This window comes from Aedes albopictus, chromosome 2 (assembly GCF_035046485.1).
Source record: "Aedes albopictus strain Foshan chromosome 2, AalbF5, whole genome shotgun sequence".
Lineage (NCBI taxonomy): Eukaryota > Metazoa > Arthropoda > Insecta > Diptera > Culicidae > Aedes > Aedes albopictus.
The window spans coordinates 24828909-24850129 of NC_085137.1; the positions used below are offsets into that span (position 1 = coordinate 24828909).

Here is a 21221-nt window from a genome sequence, read left to right on the forward strand (position 1 = left end):
GTTCTTTTCCATTACAATTCCATTCTATTCGATGACCGCGATGACAATTTATTGAATGTCTGTGTCAACTGACCCCAGCTTAAAGGTTGCCGGACTAGGCTGGGACAATAAAAATGCGGCAGTTTGTTTCTTTTGCCAGTTGGAGGTAAACGATTACAAAAGAATCAACCGGCTTAAGCCAGAGGATGATGATGATACCATAGCCCCAACAACAGGGGATTCCGTCATACGCATGGCGGATGGATAAATCCACCAGCCAGCAGCACCAACGTTCTGATGCTGTTTGAATGCGTAATTAGTACCTGACTATATGCATACGTTTACTTGGTATGTGCATACGAAGGTGGATGACACCTTCTTGTGGCGACTTAAAGCAAAGTTTATTTCGAAATGGAGGACACATGTTGATTCAAGAATGGTTCCGATAGAACGACATTCTATCCATGAATTTAATGGCGGCTGTACGCTTGATTTATCACCCCAGTGTTTTATTTCTTGAGTAACTTGTATACTCTTACTTTTGAGAGCCTATTATTTTGGTTTGCTTAGAGATAAAATGGTTTAACCCTCTAATACCCAACCCCGCCTTTAGACGGGGTATAGTTTGAGCATTTTTGTAATTTTTGTTTCGTGGGAAATCAATTTTTTTTTATTTTTGGCTGATATTTAGGACTGTTTTGTATATCTCAAAATGGTTTTTGGTATATTTTAAAGCGTATTTACATTTTTTTTTAATTATTGAAAAATTGATGTTTTGGTCACCTTTTAGATGTCATTCTTTATTTTGTATTGAATCGCTACAATTAACATATTTTAAATTTTTCCCAAACCATTCTATCCTTGCTTAATAGTTTAAGGGGATCGAATACACTCTAAAATTATTTTCCTTAAAATTACACGGAAAATAAAATGTTATATGAAAAAAAAATTAAAATAAATATATATCAACAATAATCATAAAATCTTAAAATGTTTTCATTCCAAAAAATCCGTACCCCAAATAGGCTTCCAGGAAAAATATAAAAGTGTGGGGATGTTCAAAAATAAAAATTAGAAAAATCAAAAACTGAAATTCACGAAATCGAGAATTAAAAAGAATCATCTTCCAAAACATGTTTAAATCGATTTTATATGACAAAAAATGATATTTAGATCAAAATCAAAAATTTGGGTATTAGAGGGTTAAGCAGTGTAATAGCTGGATAGCAAAACAATTATAGAATAGACGTAAAAACTAGAAGTATTTTTAGGCAAAGTACATTCAATTGGCAAATTGAGAGTAAAATTTGTGAAACAATTCCAACTTGTTTTGGTGGGTTTCGAACCCACGACTCCGTATCGCTAGTCCGGCGCTTTAACCATCAAACTGGAATCCAGTTTGACTCTCTATTCCGCAGAATCGTAACTTGTTCTGTGGCTTAATTGGACTAGCGATACGGAGTTGTGGGTTCAAATCCCACCAAAACAAGTTCGATTTTTCGAACAATACACAAATTATGCCACGCACCTTTTTTCAACCCCCCTCTCCCCCTACTTTTTGTATGTGACCTCCATATTTTTTGTATGGGTCTTCACGTTCTGCAAATCCCCCCTCCCCTTAAAAGTGTGACGTAATTTGTGCACGGCCCCTTTGGTCTTCGCCGATTCGTAATTTCGCTGGCTTTCAAGCTTCCAAATTCCATCCGAAATTTCTCTAGAAATTAATTCCGAGATTCCTCCAGGAATTCTATTTAAAATCTAGGAACCAGCCATTTTTCAATAAATTCAATAATGGGGCCGTCCATATACCACGTGTACAGAAAAACACTGATTTTGTACCTCCTCCACCTGTACCTTTTGGCCAGTGAAATTTGGCCAGTGAAATTTGGCCAGTGAAATTTTAAAAGGATTATTTACATTGCTTCTGCTTTTTAAATTCTTTAATTAATATTGTCCACGTGGACATTTGACATACCCCCACCGCCCTCTCCTTGGACAAGCGTGGACTTCTCTCAAACCCCCTCCCCACTCTAAATTGTCCACGTGGTAGCTTTTTGGGGAGGCGACCCTCTTTAAAAATCGTCAGATCATCTGGGATCCAGTGATTTTTTTTTAAACATGAATTAAATAACCATGTTCGGCAATGAACACATGAATATTTAGGCACAAAGCACTGGACTGAATGGCACGGCAGATAGAGAACAGGGATTTCGGATAGGGAGGGAAACCAGTGCTGAAAATTTCATTTCGTCATATCTAAATTTCACCTACAGCTTATTTTAGAAGCTGAACTTGAGAATATGGTATATGAAAAACTTGTGCGGCTAGACCAGTTCTGCAAGAAAGTCACGGAAAAACTGCTACTTTTGAATATTTAATGTAAATGTCACGGACTACCTTCGTAAAATGCCAATGATATTCACGGTGAATATCAATTGGCATTTTTCAAAGGTAGTCCGTGACATTTACCTTAAGTATTTGAAACATAGTGGTTTTTCCGTGACTTTCTTGCAGAACTGGTCTAGCCGCACAAGTTTTTCATATACCATATTCTCAAGTTCAGCTTCTAAAATGAGCTGTAGGTGGATGAATTTAGATATGACGAAATGAATTTTTCAGCACTGAGGGAAACACTTAATCACTTTAACACTTTCACTACTTTATTCTCTAACTACATACTATTTACACTTTATAACTTCGCGTTGTTTTAAGCCACGCGAACGCTTATCACTCTCACTTGAGAATTCAAACTGACTCGCTACTGCGAGCGGGTCGCATATTTATATTAAGGTGTCTTGCTGCATCACTAAGTTTTCAAACGAATCATTGACTTTTTGTTTTTCAATGATTGTTTGCCACGTGTTTTTGAAGTGATAAAAAACTGTCAATTCTGCAGCAACGCAGCAGAAAAAGTATCATCACAATCACTGCGAGTGAGCATATAGGATGATACTTTTTCATACGATTATTCGCTTTGGTGGCAGAGAATTATCACTTTGCAATTTTGAGGCTCATATCCAACATGGCTGCCGATGCTGATGATGCCGTAAAAAGCCTTAAACGTTTAATTTTCCAGAATCACGTGGAAGGTTCTACGCGCGCATAGAACCCACGTGACGTTTCGGGAACCACCATCACCACGCTAGCTGCAGAGCGACGACAGTCTATGAAGATGACGATGACGGGTGCGATGCCGACGGCTCGCTACTGCACTCACGGTGAGTACTCACGGAACTCGCTCTCTCGCTGATAATCGCTGCTATTTCGTCGGCTAGGGTGAGTGCGCGTGCTTCGTTGCAATGGTTGGTGGTCGCGCAGCTTACCATGCTGCTGCCGTCATTTGGAGCGTATGTTCGCGAACAAAACGAAACCGAGCTATTTGTGGTTTAGCCAGAACTTTACTGTGGGAGGGATTTTTGACGACCAATGATGCTTTTTTTTTATTTGACATTTCGTAAACAATGGTGCCATGTACAGGTACTCTTCGATATATCGTACAAAAAACTTTTATCTTTGAATGATTTCGGTGAAATTTACTTAACAAATAATGATAAACATGAGTTTTCACGAAAAAGTAATTTCGTTTTTTGTGCTTTGAGATAACGTACACTAATTTTTTCCCCAAATTGCGCTAATTTTGAGTAACATAGCTAATACTGCAACAAAGCATCTGAGGATTATTACTGTAAAAAATAAAAATTGTCAATGTTGTAAGTTATATCGAAGCAAAATGTACGTTATATCGAATTCGCTATATCGAGGGTTCGTCATATCGAAGATTACCTGTACTGGAAATTTGTTCCTCAAATTGCGGCTCTTGGGGGTAGCCTTAGGGGTTTCGTAGTGGTTAACGCTAAAAAAATGGAAAGGGAGTTTAATGAATGTCTCACTAAATTCTAGTGTTAGCCAAACAACTCCTAGAGATAAGCAAAGTACGTAATTCTCCTGGAAACTTATTCTGAAATATCCACATAGTTCAGGATGGTGTATTTTACAAAAAAAATGGAGTTCTAACCAATTCAACCGTAAATTTGTTCTGAAAAAATCCGCCTATGAATATAAAACAACATTTTCTTATCAAGTCAGAGAAAAACACTCCTTCCTTTACGATTTCAGTAAAAATTAATCTTAAATATTCACTAAAAATAGTCTGAAATCAAATTGATTAAAACTTTTCAATAGATTTTAAGATTTCCGAGTTCCAAAACGTTTTTAGTCTCCAGAAACACTTACAAACCACCAACTTTGAAATTCTGTATAATTATGTAGATTTTTGAGATGTTTTCAACAAGCATTTCAATCCTGCAGAAAAAAAATATCCTGGAAATATTTGGGAATGAATAAACATCTGGACATGTTTCTTGAAACCATAGAAAAAAACGCCACTTTTGCAGTATTTTCGCCCCTTTCGACCTGATTTCCGCCCACTCTGGGAATCACTGGTTTGTACCCATCCCTCATTCTTACGTGTTACTGATTGCCAATATAGAAAAACAAACGCAAAACAAAGTTTCAAAATTAAAATCTGGTATAATTTGCACAAAATAGAATAAATAAAAATTTAATATTTTTTGGTAACACCGCGACCCCCCTGAAAATTCACGGTCTTCAGGGAGCCGCAGACCACCGGTTGGGAACCCGTGCTCTAGGATTACCTTCTGAGATTCCTCAGGGGGTTCCATCTGAGATTCTCTTTGGGATTCCTTCAGAAATTATCTCTGGGATCTCTTCAAAGATTCTAGGAAAGTTCCATCTAATATTCTTCAAGGAACTTCGATGAGTCCTACAGGGATTCCTTCTAGGACTGCAAGAAGATTCTTCCGGGATTTCTCAAGGAGTCCGAGAATTCTCCAGGTACTCCATTTAAAATACTCCTAATAGTTTTTTTTTTCTCAGAATATCTTCAGAAGTTTTTTTTTTACAAAAAGTATGCCTGTGTAATATTCCTGGAAATTCCAGCAATTTCACCCGGAATTTCTTCCGGGTATCCTCCAGCAGTTGTTTCTAGATTTTTTTTCGTGAATTCTTCCGAGAGCTTCTTCTGGATTTTTTAGGAACTCTTTCCGGGATACCTAGAAGATTATTAGGAAATTCCTCGAGGAGTATTTTGCAGAATCCCTCCACCAGTTTTTGTTTTTGGAATTCCTGATGAAGTTACTACAGGATTTCCATGAGAAAATTCTTCAACAAGTCTATCGACGTTTCGAACCCTCTAAGCGGAATACCCTCTTCGAATGATTGTCAGTTTTGTACCTTTTAATTCCAACGTGCTTTGCTTATCCTTTGACTGTACGCGTATTTGGACTACGTATGTGTCAAAGAATAAGGTTGAATTGAAAGGTACAAAGCTCTTTAGACTCGTTCGAGGTTCCATCTAGTTTTTCTCCGACAGTTCCTTCCAGGATTCCATTTTTCCAGGAATACATTCGGGAAGTCTAAAACAACACTTCTTAAAACATTCCAAGAGAATCTATTAGGAGAATCTCGGATGAAATACCTGGAGGTTTCCTGGAACTCATTGAGAAATCCCGTAAGAAATCCCTTAAAGTCTCAGAAGGAATCTCAAAAGAGATCCTGGAAGGAGTTCCTAGAGGAATCCCAGCTGAAACCTTTTAGGACTCTCACAAGAAACTCCTTGGAGGTTCCCAGACGGATCTTACGAAGGAACCCTAAAAATCATCTAAGATATAGCTCCCTGAGGGAAATCCTAGAGGAATCCTAGAATAAATTTGTGGAGAACCCACGAAAGAAATTCCTGGAAGAATCTCAGGAAAAATTGCTGGGATATTCCCAGAAGAAGTAAACCTGGAGGAATATCGGAATTGATTTCAGGAGAAATCCAGAAAAAAAATCACTGGAAGAATCCCCTATAGGAATCCTGGCAAGAGCTCTTGAAGGAATCCCTAACGGAACCATTTTAGGAATCTCAGAAGAAACTCCAGGAAGAACCCCAGAGGGATCTTCAAATGGAGTCCTACACTGATAGGCAAAATAAAGTGCCCACCCCTTCATTTTTTGAATTTCTCTCATTTTTTTGGTTGAAATTAAGGTAAGCACACTACAGTTTTTTCTAGAACTTCTTTTTAATATTCTTTTCAAGTATTATTTACTTACAGAACAATGATAAAAAAGAGTTCGACTCAAAGAAAAACAAAATCAATTGGTATTAAAGAAAAAAGTGCCCACTTCGAAAATCAATATGTTTTCGATAAGCTTCCAGCGAAAGACCTCTCGATTATTTATGTTTTGAGATTTTGACATGTGTTGAAGCAAACGGCTTGATCTGGTGCATTTGTTTACGTGAACGCGTTTGATTAGGTTGAAAAAAAAAATGGAGAACGTAGTGGTTTCGAATGCATTTCCCTTGTGTATCCGAAAATTGGTGGTTCGTGATGTGCAAAACGGCGAATCACACCAGGCTGTCGCTAGGAATTACAGCATTAACAAGGCAGCGATTGGAAAAAAATCTTCTGAAACAAAAAACCATTCGGATCAGTGGTGGATTGTCCAGGTAGAGGCAGGAAACGCAAAACGGGTACAAGAACGGACACCAAGATCATGCGCGAAGTAAAGAAAAACCTGAAAGTTGCTGTCCATGAGATTCAGGAAACCCTTCAGCTATCAGTTTCTGGTCGAACTGTTCGTCGCCGTCTTGTAGCACAGGGGCTCATTAACAAGGTTGCCCGGAAGCGCCCATTTAATAGCAAGGCCAACAAAGCCAAACGGCTCAAGTTTGCTATTGAGCATGCTGATAAGCCCGTTGAGTTCTGGAAAACAGTTCTCTGGACGGATGAATCGAAATTCGACCTTTTCAATCGAAAGCGGCGGGTTTGTGTGTGGTGCAGAACGGGTGAGGAGCTTCAGGATCACCGCATCCAAGGCACGGTGAAGCATGGAGGAGGAAATGTGATGGTCTGGGGGTGTTTTTCTTGGAGTGGAGTGGGTAGTCTCGTGAAAATCGATGGGATAATGATTGCAGATTCCTACATCGACATTCTGCGAGAAAATCTGGAGGATTCACACTGATCCAAATAGGCCTTGAAGAAAAGTTTGTATTTCAGCAGGACAACGACCCGAAGCATACCGCCAAGAAGACCAAGTCTTTCTTCCGGTCTTGTCGGATCAAACCGCTGAAATGGCGTCCACAAAGCCCGGATCTCAACCCCATAGAGAATTTGTGGACGATTCTAGATACCAGGGTTGACAAAACTGGCGTTACTAACAAATCCAACTATTTTGAAGCACTCAAGCACGCCTGGGAAGAGCTTGATCCACAGCACCGAAGGAACCTGGTGGAGAGCATCCCAAAGCGCCTGCGACTGGTCCTGAAGGCCAAAGGAGGACACATAAACTATTAAAACGCTTTTCTTTTACTTAAATTTATTTTCCCGGGAGCCAAAATGTAGTGGGCACTTTTTTTTGTCCCTGTTTTTTTTTCTATAATACTAATTGATTTTTTTTTCTTTGAGTCGAACTCTTTTTACTCATTGTTCTGTAAGTAAAACTTGAAAGAATATTAAAAAGAAGTTTTAGAAAAAAAACTGCAGTGTGTTTACTTTTATTTCAACCAAATAAATGAGAGAAATTCAAAAAATGACGGGGTGGGCACTTTATTTTGCCTATCAGTGTAAATAAACCTCAGGAAGAATCTCGCCATGAACTCTCTGGGAATCCCAGAAGAAACTCCAACACATTTGGGAGTTCCACACTTGGGAGAAATCTCGGATGCCCCTGTGGATTCCCAGGAGGACGTCCTGGAGATGTTCCACCGTACCACCATTAAGTCAGAATACTTCCAGTGTGAGGTTTTGTCACCGACACAGTTCCATATTAGATCATGTATCGTCGTCAGTCACGTCATGAGAAGTTATCAAGCTGACTTCATCCACAAAGTCGACAAGAGATCAGACTTTGACGTGAATACAAGGTCCTAACGCATCGACTTGAAAGCGCCATACGACAGTCCCAACTAACATTTTCAGCGTTATAAGCTTCAGTCATTTGCTTTCTGTTGTGTAACCATCGAGTAAAAGCAATCAACGCTGAATAAAAGGAAAGCTATTCAAAAATAAATCATAAGCTAATACACGACTGCAAAACAAGCACCATACAGCTACCAAACTCGGTTTTCAGAAATCCATTGCTTGTCACTGGGGCTGCCTTTACTCCACTCTATTCCAACTCCGGGAGATTTCCCGGAAGATGTGAATACTTGAACACATCGAATAGGAGTCCCCAATAACAAAACAGCTGCTACTATACAGTACAATTCGCTATACTGACAAATCCCCAAACCAGCAGCGCTTTAAAGGCCGTTATGCGATTTCATTACGGCTAGAAGCTGTAATAAAGAAACTGTTGGTTTACCAACACGGCTTGTCGGATATAAACATTATTGTCAGAACACACTTTAAGCGGGATATATAGCTACTACACAAATTCTTTACAGCTATCCATGTCTGTGCTGTGAAATTATTTGGGTTGCTTTTATTGCACTTTAATTCAATGCCGGAAGATGTGCAAATCGAGTAAGAGTCTCAGCCACTACAACAGCTGCTTTTATACAGTACGTTTTGTAATGTTGCCAAAACACAAAACAGCAGCGCTTCCTAGCAGTTTAAAGAACACTCTTTCAGCTAGAAGCTGTGAAGAAGAATCTGTTGGCGCAACCACACAGCTTGTTCAATGTAAACATTATTGCGTTTGACGTTTCATAAGCTTTTGCAGCAAGATGAAGCTGGGTAAGGTTTCTTGTGGCACAATTATGAAGCCTTGTCTGGAGTAAAACAAAACGGGCTATTTTCTAAGTTATTTATACATAGCAGTGTGGCAGCGAGGATATCATCGGGACCAGTGGATACGGAGATCGGGAGTTCGATTCCAAGTAGCGGCATTAATTATTCAATTTAAAAAGTGATAATTCCAGTTCTACATGTATTGCGTCACGGTATCCATAACCTAATTATATTTAATCGTTTAATTTGGGGATGCCGTAAAACTATTATATAACAACTGCGAAAAGGCTGAAAAAGCGCCTTCTCAAGATTCAGTTAGTGGTAAAATAGGAGCCGAGAAAAGAGCTATGACTAGGTGGCATAGAAGCTGATCGCACAGCATGTACAAGTGGATTAAGTTCGCCAGATTCATTGGTATAGGGCTTGCATAGAAGCTTCCGTCCATATGTACAACACAGGAACTCAGCATCAAGCCGTATTGAGGACGCTTTGTTGACGTTTACATTCACAATAAATGTTAGTTGGGGTATCAACCGCACAGGGCTATGAAAAATGATGGACTAAGTGTCTTTTCTAGAAATCTGACCATCTGACCTGACTGATCGATGATGCCGAGATGACGGATCCGTCAGTAGTTCTATTTTCTCGCACTCTGCTTCTTTCAGGCAGCGTTTGTTTTCTCCCGTAAGAAGTGGGTCTCCTGTTTTTGCTTCTGTTTGCAACGTTTCACGTTCTGCCGGGTCACATGCTGCAGCATTACCACTCGCGTTGTGTTCTTCAATACATTTTGGAGGTTATAGAAGGTTGTGATATTCAATAACCACTAAGTTTTGACCAGATTCCTTTATTTTTCGATGCCCTTGACCATACTCTTTCGAAAAATAATTGTTCAATAACTTAAATCAATACCAAAGTATCGTAAAATCATCACACCAACGTGATCCAATATATTCCCTTTGTTTGAATACTTAGGACTCCGGTAGTCCGACCCATAATATCAAGCTTATTATAGATTAGGAACCCTAGTTTAGGAGGTCAGTCGCTGGGTTGTGATTCTGCTTCTTTAGTTTTGTCAAAATATCCATAAGAGTTAAGAGCTGAAAAATAAAGAAAACATAGTAATTCGGTAAGATAAATAAAATAATAAAATGTATATGTTTGAATGAACTAATGATGACCAACAAAATACCTAATCTAATAGAACGATCTAGAGTGCGGTGCTGGAATGAGCCCACAATAGTTGTCAACTACCACAACCAAAATAGCAGTACCACATCTGCAGGGACAGCTAGTCTATCTATATCTGTATATATAAAAATGAGTTTGAAGTCCCTTTGAGGCAACAAAACTCACGAACGGGTCAACCAATCTGGATGACTCTTGCATTGTTAGATACGTATTCATGGTGGCTGTGTTTATATGTAAAAAAAAGCGACGAAAATCAACTAAAAAGAAGAGCAATTATAAAATTACTGAAATTGTTATGAGCGGGGAAGAAATTCAAAGCGATCACAATAAAACCAATCTAGAGTGCGGTGCCAAAATGACTCCCCAGCAGTTGTCAAACAATCACAATCAAAATGACAGTACAACGTCTGCCGGGACCAAGCCGGGACAGCTAGTCTATCTATATCTATATATATAAAAATGAGTTTGAAGTTCCTTTGAGGCAACAAAACTCAAGAACGGGTGGACCGATCGGCATGGCTCTTGCATGGTTCGATTCGTATTCGTGGTGGCTGTGTTTATATGTACAAAAAGTTACGAAAATCCACTAGAAAAGTAAAAAAAATGATAAAGTACGGATTTCTCATGAGCCGGGAAGAAATTCAGCGTGATCAAAATTAAATCAATCTAGAGTGCGTTGCTGCGATGACCTCAACAGTTGTCAAACCACCACAGCTTGGCAAGACAAAGTTTGCCGGGACAGCTAGTATATCTATATATATCTATATATTATCTATATATATAAAAATGAGTTTGTAGCTTCTTTGAGGCAACAAAATTCACGAACGGCTGAACCGATCAGCATGACCCTTGCACGTTTCGATTCGTATTCATGGTGGCTGTGTTTATATGTATAAAAAGTTACGAAAATCAACTAAAAAAGTTGGTAAATTGATGAAGTACCACGTAAAGTACGGATTTTTCATAAGCTGGGAAGAAAATCGACACGATCGAAATTAAACCAATCTAGAGTGCGGTGCCTGAATAAGCTCAGAAGCTGTCAAACCACTAAAAGATTGGCAAGACGAAGTTTGCCGGGACAGCTAGTACGGTATAAGTGAAACATGGAAAGACGAAGCAGACGAATTCTAATCAAAGATCTTAAAAAACTAACTAAGACTTTACAAAAGTAACACAACAAAGTTGAGATGAGTAGAAACCGTTCCACATGATTTAATTTGCTAATTGGCAAAAGCAAAAACGGTCAATGAATGCTTTATCAACGGAAGCAACCTCCTGCGATTGATCATTTCGCTAATCATGTTCCGGAACAGCGATGTGCTTAAAACTAGCTTTCCGAAAAGCGAGTACATGAAGTCGGAACAAGAATGGCACGCATGCGAATGGTTCATTGATGATCGATAATAATCTTTGCAAATTTGTCACTGGAGGGCAACCTATCGTGCCAATCTGTTTAAGATAGACGTTGGCAAGCATAAACAAATAGCAAAAACTTGAAATATATTTATTGGCTTTCTGTTTCATATGTTTACACTGAGATAAATAATCCTCAGCGTAGCTTCAGTATTCAACTTCATTTGGATGACTATTAGTCCTAGACTAGATTACCAAAAATGAGTCTACGTAGTTGCATGGATCACTTTAACTTTATAGCAACATACCTAACTTAGAATGCCGAATCTCGATTTACAATTGCCGAGATTTGCACAGCCGAGCTTGAGAGATGTAATTTTTGACATATTGCAACATTTTAGATACATAGATATGAATAGGATAATATGTAGATAAATAAGATAAACATTGACGGAGAACAGTCTATTCTACAACTTTGCCAGCCCCTTGGTATCTCATATACCTATTTTGGCCAGGGTACTTATGTTATGGCCACTCCAAAAGGAAATATGCATCCCGAGCAGAAGGGAATACCTTACTAATATCATGCAAAGAACAACCTGTGCTCTAATATCAAAACCTGTTATTATTATATTATTCAACAAAATGTTATGGGAACAGCACAATAACAATTGGAGGAATTTGAGCAGAGTTCGGTATTAATGTGATATTTCTTGATTCAGCAGTGCAATAATTGAATAACATGTTCTGTTATTACATCATGAAATTATCGAACAAATCTGGCGAACGCCAGACACGATTCAATAACAAAAATGTTATAACTTTGTTATTCAATACCTTTTGGATAACGAATATAGCGCTTAAAATTTTGGGTATGCATTCATTATTGAAATAACAACATTTGTTATTTCCAATGTGATCTTCATACAAAATAAAGGTATTCGTTTTTGTTATTTTGCCTCTTATGTCCACCTAATAAAGGGCATATCAAGGAATGGTTGTATTCAAGATTAATGCCAAAATATGTTTTTCAGTTGCTATTCTTTTCTGCTCGGGATGTTTGGCCAAAATAGAAATCAAAGTTGAGAATGTGGCCAAAACTGATACAGCAGTACTGCATTTTGGCCAGCGCCACTTGCAATGCAAACATCAAGAATTAGCTTGATTTCTGCATTTGTCCTTCAAAATATAGATGTAAGCATTTCATTTGACATATTGGTAGTTTGGTTATTTTTCAAAAATATTTTTCTTAGACTGGCCAAAACTGGTGCTCGCACCTTATAGCAGATCTCTTTGAATAGTTGGCGCTGAACAAGTTTAGTTAATCAGCAAACAAGTTACTCACCATCATATTTATCCTGGTAATGCTCCAGAAACTCCACAAGAACCTTTCCGTCCATCTCGGGATATTCACAGCTGCCTTCCAAGGATGTCGGCAAACATGCCTGATCAACATGTTTGTGCAACGATCCCATATTGTTGCCATGGAAGAATATCTAAAATGGGAAACCATCATTGATTCCAGCTCTGTACGCCGTAATGGATCAATTTTTCGCCACTAACCCGCTGACTCCACTTCTTCCCGATGAAAGGCTTAAAAATCATGAACAGCATATCGAACACCTTCGCATTGTTGATGATGTGAATGGCTTTCACCCGCATCGATGCACTCTTCTGCCCGTAGTCCAGGCTGTGCTTGACGAACTTTGGCGAGAACTGACCCAACTGCGATAGTTTCATTTTGTCAAAATTTACTATGTAGATCAGGCCGTTCAGTTGGGTAAGTGGCTCCAGCGAGGCAATTGTGAGTAGGGCGTGGGTTGCACGAATCATTTCCGTAAACGGGACTTTGGAACAGTTCCATTTGCCTAAAGGAAAGAGAAAAATAAATTGATTATTACCGGGAAACTGTGATAAATAAAGTTTGAAAACGTACCTCCCATCTCCAGGAAAATCATTCTTCGTCCCTGTGCATCACGGTTTGGAAGCAGCTGTACTACTCGTTCTTCCAAAGCTATCCGGATGGCATCGGTTGTAATGTTGTCCAACACAAAGTCCTTCTTGGTCTTCATCTTATGGTAGCTTTTGAGCTGCTCGGAGAGTGAAAAGTAATGCTTTAGACGGATTGCATCAGCAATACGGTATTAATCGTGAAACATGGTAACATTATTAGCTCTAACGATTTATATATTTTTTTTTACATCTAGTTATTCCCTAGAATCCATGGGACCAAAATGTTTTCAAACGTTATTATACACTGGATAAAAATTGATCTTGAGTTCAGCACATAAGTTCTAACAGTTACTGGTTTTATCCAACTAAATAGCTACATTTATTCTACCACATTGGATAAATATTCTAGAATCTCCCAAAGCTATATTTTGGATTATTCAATCATTCTGGAGATACATAAGAAAGGAATTACGGGGACTGAACCAGTACATCTAATTCTAGGCACCTAGATTTGCCATGTAGACCAACGCAACATGATCAAATGGTACGATTGAATATCCTGGAGACTCCGTGAAGGCGTGCTTGTTTGAGAAAACTTACACTTTACGTATTTTACGGTGTCGATAAATCATAACAAATGATTTTAAAACGGTCTTGGTCAGGTTTTGTTGGTTATATCATATTATATTACTCACTGGCCTGAACTACACCATTATCTCAAAAGCATCTTGTTGTGACACTTACTATTGTTAGAGGTTCATGGATTCTACTTGGCTGTGTAGCCTGACAATTTATAACGAATGCAACTAGTGTGACGGTTGTAGATTTTCAAGAGCTTAGCTTCATGGTAGTTTGAATAACCTAGAATGTTCCCATCTGTCCTGGTATTCAGCGGCTGAATAAGAAACACTGCACTGCATCGGTGTGCAAAACGGTGAGTCGATAAGGAGAGCTTCCAATATAGCTCTGGTCCTCACAAGTTCCTACCTCATGCTTCCACGAGTCAAGCGATGACAAAGACCGCCAGCTAAGAGTTGTGTGCTTAGCTGGTAGTGCAGCCTGGGCACTGTTGTCCTTCTGACTTCAACTAGATTGAGGAGGTACGACCCGAGCGTCTGTTCACCAAGGAGGTGCAGCTCAAACAGCGTCTGTTCTTAAAAAGAAAATCGCGTTAAGTACTGTTCCTTTGAATTCCACTAAGAGTTTGCATCCTTTGACAGATACGTAGTTCGACCTCAACTGTAAGGTCATCTTCAGTGTCTTGTACTTGACTTGAGTCAAGTCGGGTCAAGTACAAGACACTGAAGACGACCTTACAGTTGAGGTCGAAATACGTATCTGTCAAAGGATGCAAATTCTTAGTGGAATTCAAAGGAATAGTACTTAACGCGATTTTCTTTTTACTTACAGATATTCCCCTAACAAGCCCAGGTTAATCATCAGCGTCTGTTCTGGCATGAGCGGATGAGTAAGAAATGCTGCATCACGCCCAGATAGATCCAAGGTGGTAGCCCCATCAGTGTGGTCGTCCCAGTGTTGGTTGGGACGTTAAACAGAACTGGCACGATGGCCCTCCGGCGAGACAGAATTGTTGGCGTAGGCCCAATAAGCCACCCGTAAAAATCCCCATTGCGAATAACATAGGAGAAACTATGACTCGATACAATCGGCAAAGACCCACGCAACGAAAAAAAGGACTACGATTGGAAACTTGGAACATGGAATTGCAAGTCACTAGGTTTCGCAGGATGTGACAGGATAATTTACGACGAACTACATCCCCGCAACTTCGACATCGTGGCGTTACAGGAACTTTATTGGACTGGACAGAAAGTGTGGAAAAACGGACATCGAGCGGCTACCTTCTACCAAAGCTGTGGCACCACCAATGAACTGGGAACAGGATTTATAGTATTGGGAAAGATGCAACAACGTGTGATCGGGTGGCAGCCGATCAACGCAAGGCTGTGCTTGTTGAGAGTTGAGGGCTGTTTCATCAACTACAACCACTGCCCACATGAAGGGAGACCCGATGACGTTCTACGCGCAGTTGGAGCAAACATACGATGGTTGCTTGCCGCGTGACGTGAAAATCGTGTCGGCGACATGAACGCGCAGATACCAAGGGAGGAAATGTGCAGACCGGTAATCGGGCGAAACAGCCAGCACGCCGTATCTAATGATAACGGCCAGCGATGCGTAAACTTTGCAGCCTCCCGTGGTATGGTAGTCCGAAGCACCTTCTTCCCCCGCAAAGATATCCACAAAGCCACCTGGAGATCACCCGACCATCAAACAGAAAACCAAATCGACCACGTTCTAATCGACGGTAAATTCTTCTCAGATATAACCAACGTCCGCACATACCGCAGTGCGAATATAGATTCGGATCACTACTTAGTCGCTGTATGCATGCGCTCAAAACTTTCGACAGTTATCACCACGCGTCGAAGTCGAACGCCGCGGCTCAACATCGAGCAAGTTCGTAACGTAGAAGTGGCTCAAGACTACGCGCAGCAGTTAGCAGTGGCCCTACCAACGGAAGAGCAGCTTGGCGCAGCTACACTTGAAGATGGCTGGAGGGACATCCGATCCGCCATAGGTAGTACCTCGGCTACAGCACTAGGCTTCGCGACTCCGAATCACAGAAACGACTGGTACGACGGCGAATGTGAACAGTTGAAAAACGAGAAGAATGCAGCATGGGCGAGAATGCTGCAACACCGTACGAGAGCGAATGAGGAACGTTACAGACAGGCGCGGAACAGGAAGAACTCAGTCTTCCGAATGAAGAAGCGCCAGCAGGAAGAACGAGATCGCGAAGCGATGGAAGAGCTGTACCGCGCTAAGGACACACGAAAGTTCTACGAGAAGCTGAACCGCTCGCGCAGAGGCTTTGTGCCACAAGCCGACATGTGCCGAGATAATCACGGGAATATTCTCACGAGCGAGCGTGAGGTGGTCGAGAGGTGGCGGCAGCATTACGATGAGCACCTCAATGGCGACGTTGCAAGTACCGTAGGTGGCGTGGTAACAGATCTTGGAGTATGTGCATAGGACGAAAGACTTCCGGCCCCTGACCTCCAAGAGATTGAGGAGGAGGTTAGCCGGTTGAAAAACAACAAAGTCACTGGAACAGATCAATTACCAAGCGAGCTTCTAAAATACGGTGGAGAAGCACTGGTGAGAGCACTACACTGAGTCATTACCAAGATTTAGGAGGAGGAAGTATTAGCAGAGGAATGGATGGAAGGTATTGTGTGTCCCATCTACAAAAAGGGCGACAAGTTGGATTACGGAAACTACCGCGCGATCACACTACTGAGCGCTGCCTACAAGATACTCTCTCAAATTTTATGCCGCCATCTATCACCGATTGCAAGAGAGTTCGTGGGATAATATCAGGCTGGATTTATAGGTGAACGTGCTACAACGGACCAGATGTTCGCCATCCGCCAGGTGTTGCAGAAATGCCGCGAATACAACGTGCCCACAGGCGACGATGGATCGAGTGATGTGGTAGTTCGAGTATCAGGGACCCTCTCGAGTCCCTTCGAATCTCTCAGAGGGTTACGGCAAGGTGATGGTCTTTCGTGCTTGCTGTTCAACATTGCGTTAGAGGGTGTAATAAGGAGAGCGGGGAGTAACACGAGTGGTACGGTTTTCACAAAGTCCGTTCAGCTGCTTGGTTTCGCTGATGATATTGATATTATTGCTCGTAAATTTGAGACGATGACGGAAACGTACATCCGACTTAAGAGTGAAGCCAGGCGAATCGGATTAGTCATTAATGTGTCGAAGACAAAGTACATGATGGCAAAGGCACAGACAAACAGGCGTAACACTTGCGAAATTTCCATCGACTACGCTTTCAACGAACATTTTAAATTTTCATAGTTGTGGCTTTCACAACCAGAGGCGCGCGCATCGTTTTTCTATGCGTTTGACGTTTCACACTAGCGCCTTCTGTTGGCGATATAGCACAACACAGTGATTCGTGCAACTTTTCCACCAGGTGGTGGTAGTGTGAACTGGGCGATGGATTTCCATGAAAATCGTTCAAGGTGTTACGTCTGTTTGTCTGTGGCAAAGGGCTTCAGTGAGGAATCACCGCGCCCGCCACCCCGAATTTATAACGGTGATGTAATCGACCAGCAGAGAAATTCAGAGGCACATCGTGGCAGGAAATCGTGCTTAAATACTTTGGACTCCGCAGAACTCTACGATCGAATAAAGTTCGCAGTACACAAAGTTAACTATCTACAAAACGCTGATTAGACCGGTCGTCCTCTATGTGCACGAAACATGGACCCTACGTGCAGAGGACCAACGCGACCTTGGAGTTATCGAACGGAAGGTGTTGCGTACCATCTACGGCGGAGTGCAGATAGAAGACGGGACTTGGGGAAGGCGAATGAACTACGAGCTGCACCAGCTGCTGAGAGAACCAACCATCGTCCACACCGCGAAAATCGGGAGAATACGGTGAGCGGGTCACATCATCAGGATGTCGGATAGCAACCTGAAAAAATGGTTCTCGAGAGCCATCCGACCGGTACAAGAAGACGTGGAGCGCAGCGAGCTAGGTGGGTCGACCAAGTGGAGGACGATTTGCGGACCCTACGCAGAGTGCGGAACTGGAGACAAACAGCCATGGACCGAGTGGAATGGAGGCGGCTACTATGTACAGCAGAGGCCACCCCGGCCTTAGCCTGACCGGTAAGGTAAGGTATGTTGCACTGCGAAATGCCCATCTAATAGCTTAACCAGGGACAATGGAAATTCGCGATTTCGCGGAAGCCGCGAAATCCGCGAAATTGGGCTATGGCCGCGAAATTTGAAGAATTCCGCGAAATGCCGCGAAAATGGGTTAAATTGTTAAAATACCATACAAATTACCAACAATTACAAATATTTTACCAAAGTTGACTGATAACATTTGGCAGTGTAAAATTTTTTACGAGTTTATTGCATTTTAAATATATATTTGTTTCATATTTTTTTTTTTAATTTGCTCTTTTTTTCAGTGAATTTATGATTACTCCTCACAAAACTAAGCAAATTACTCATATAACATGCAAATTTGGAGTTTTCTTCGACAAAACGGTCAAAAATATAGGACCGCGAAATTGCCGCGAAATTCACAATAGTAGTCTGCGAAATTTAAGAAATTTTGCCACGAATTTTCATTGTCCCTAATCATGAGTAAAGATTTTGATTGTGAATAAAATTCGGTAGCTCATTGATGAGGCAAGATATTCGAATTCAGTCTTTGGAAAAGTTGTAGCTGATAGAGTGGTCTAAGAGTGCCAGTCTGCAGGCCAACACTGGAAGCACACCCCATTTATTAGTTCAAATCAAAGTTTCAACTGGTTCAATTTGAGATAACAATCTCCAAGTATAAGTTACGTTCATTAAAAAAAAATCATGATAAATACTGCGGAATATAATTATAATAGTCGATTCTACGACAAACAAGCTTCAATAAGACGTATTCACATATAGCGTGTGATACAATGCGTGAGCTGTGCGAGTGCACTGAAAACGAGCTTCCTCTGGGAGAAAATGGCTAAAATCACAGTGACTTTCCAATAGTGTATTTTCGTGCTTTTAAAGTAATCTTTTCAGTCCATGCTACGGAAAGCTGTTTATCACCTTCTTCGAACAATATTTGCCCAAAAAGTAAGTCGTTTAAAAGAATTTTCAAATTGTCAACATTTTGACTTTTCAGTTCAAATTATGATATTTTACCCTATAACTTATTTCCTGGTTCTGCTTATTTAGGCGATTGAACCTATTTTGATAAGTCAATGACATTTACAGGACTGCTTCGATAAAAATGTATGAATTTTGATACTCCATTTAAAGTGCGTTGAGAAAGGGTTAAAATATTTTTCATTTCAGGAATTGCATGATTGTAAATATCTGAAGTTATGAGAGGCCCGTGGGACAGTGAAGGTGTCCGCCACACGACTACTCCAAAAAAGTCAAAGTAATCGATCATATGTACAATGCCACTTTCCTTTAATTAACACCAAATCGAAATAGCCTATATCAAAGTTACCCTGTTTTACGGTTAACACAAATAAATCGCTGATTTCATACTAACCAGTTCGTAGGCACTTTCCGGATAATATTTTCTGGGGCGTAGAAACTTCTTGAGAAACGCATCATCTTCGATTGGCACCTTGATGTCTTTGTCAGCTGATAGAGGAAAAAAGATAGTCAATAATTCGAGATCGGAACTACTTATTCGTCTACTCAAAAATGCAGCACACTCATTATCGACATCCACTTATCACTTGATCTAAATTTATTCCCATAACAAAGTAGCGAAGGCAAACCGCCGGAAATATTGCCCCACAAAATTGCAGCTTATCTACGTCAAGTGATCAAGATGCACTCGATTCTTACCGCTCAGCAACACTCGTAGCCAGACATGGGCTAAACACCAAACCGTGCCGCACCGGTGGCGTGTTTGCCCGTAAACACACCACCGTGTGTGTTCATATCACCACCTTCGTTCAGCTTCTACTAATGAACACGCAGTGCGACTGGCGAAACACTCGTGTCGGTGTTATAACTCGAGCCTCAGTTTCGGCTCCGTGTTTCAGTTTTGGTTGGGCACGGAGGCCGAGTGTTTCCGATTGTATAAAACACCAAAGCAGTGAGCTCGGCAGAGTGCGTGGTAGCTTGGCTGCATCAGTGCCACTGAGTCAGAAGGGACGAGAAAGACACAAAAGGAGCCACCAAGTACTTCACTCTCGTCGTCGACCAACAGCATTTGCAACTGGTGCTGGAGAATGAACGGCAACGAGCGCTTGAACTCGCACGAGTGTTTTGCTTAATCGGAAACACTCGGGCTCCGTGTTACCCGAAGCGTCAAACACCGTGCCCAGTGCCTGAGGACCGCCACCGACACCGGTGTTGAGCCAGACACGGTGCGTGTTCGTTCTGAAACACGGAGAGCTAGGTGGTGGCTTGACACCCACGGTGGTGTGTTTGAGCATCGACTCCTCGTGCAGTGCAGTGTTTGGACATGTCTGCTCGTAGCTCCCTAAGTGCACTTTCGACGACCTCTGGCGTCTCCCGTAGCTCGTCCTGGGCCTTATCCAACGATTTCTTATCACTGTACTCGGTGAAATCCAATCGCAGCTGAACGTCCTTCCCCAGATCGATGTAGGGCAGCTTGTTCTCGTCCAACCGTAGGGTCATTGTTCTTCCGACCGATACCAACTTGATGGGTATTAACGCAGAAGCACTGACTGACAAAGCGGCGCGTGGATATGTTCTATACTCAACCAAAAACACAAACACCCTCGGCCGAAACCATTCACAGACTGATCCAAATGAACGCCAGCGAGAGAAGAGAGAAGGCATTTAGTCGGGGATTTAGTTGGTATAGCAGCTGAGCGTGTTCTTACTGTTCGGCGCTTTGCCACGATGTGCGGGTGAAAGATAAATTGGAAGAAGCAATGCAATTTTTAGTTCTTTCGTCAGGGTTGAAGATTGAGGCTCAAGTGATTCCATGATTTGAATAATGAGATGTAGATGAGTTTTTTTTATTGGTAGGTTGGTGAATACTCGATTATGTGTATCGTATCGTATCGGTCAGGCTAAGGCCGGGGTGGCCTCTGCTGTACCTAGGAGCCGCCTCCATTCCACTCGATCCATGGATGTTTGTCTCCAGTTCCGCACTCTGCGTAGGGTCCGAAGATCGTCCTCCACTTGGTCGACCCACCTAGCTCGCTGCGCTCCACGTCTTCTTGTACCGGTCGGATGACTCTCGAGAACCATTTTAGTCGGGTTGCTATCCGACATCCTGATGACGTGACCCGCCCACCGTAGCCTCCCGATTTTCGCGGTATGGACGATGGTTGGTTCTCCCAGCAGCTGATGCAGCTCGTGGTTCATTCGCCTTCTCCAAGTCCCGTCTTCCATCTGCACTCCGCCGTAGATGGTACGCAACACCTTCCGTTCGAAAACTCCAAGGGCGCGTTGGTCCTCTGCACG

At 41.5% G+C, this 21221-nt stretch overlaps 1 protein-coding gene across 1 annotated transcript; it reads right to left on the reverse strand.

Annotated features, from left to right (window-relative positions):
- Positions 1 to 9532: 9532 nt before the first annotated feature.
- On the reverse strand, positions 9533 to 20632 carry LOC109429646 (retinaldehyde-binding protein 1). Its single transcript, XM_062849320.1, has 6 exons — positions 20255 to 20632; positions 19318 to 19424; positions 13192 to 13345; positions 12819 to 13123; positions 12601 to 12751; positions 9533 to 9811 (listed from the first exon to the last, which is right to left on the reverse strand). The coding sequence occupies exons 1-6, from the start codon at positions 20586 to 20588 to the stop codon at positions 9750 to 9752; spliced, it is 1113 nt and encodes a 370-aa protein (XP_062705304.1). The 5' UTR covers positions 20589 to 20632; the 3' UTR covers positions 9533 to 9749.
- Positions 20633 to 21221: the final 589 nt, after the last annotated feature.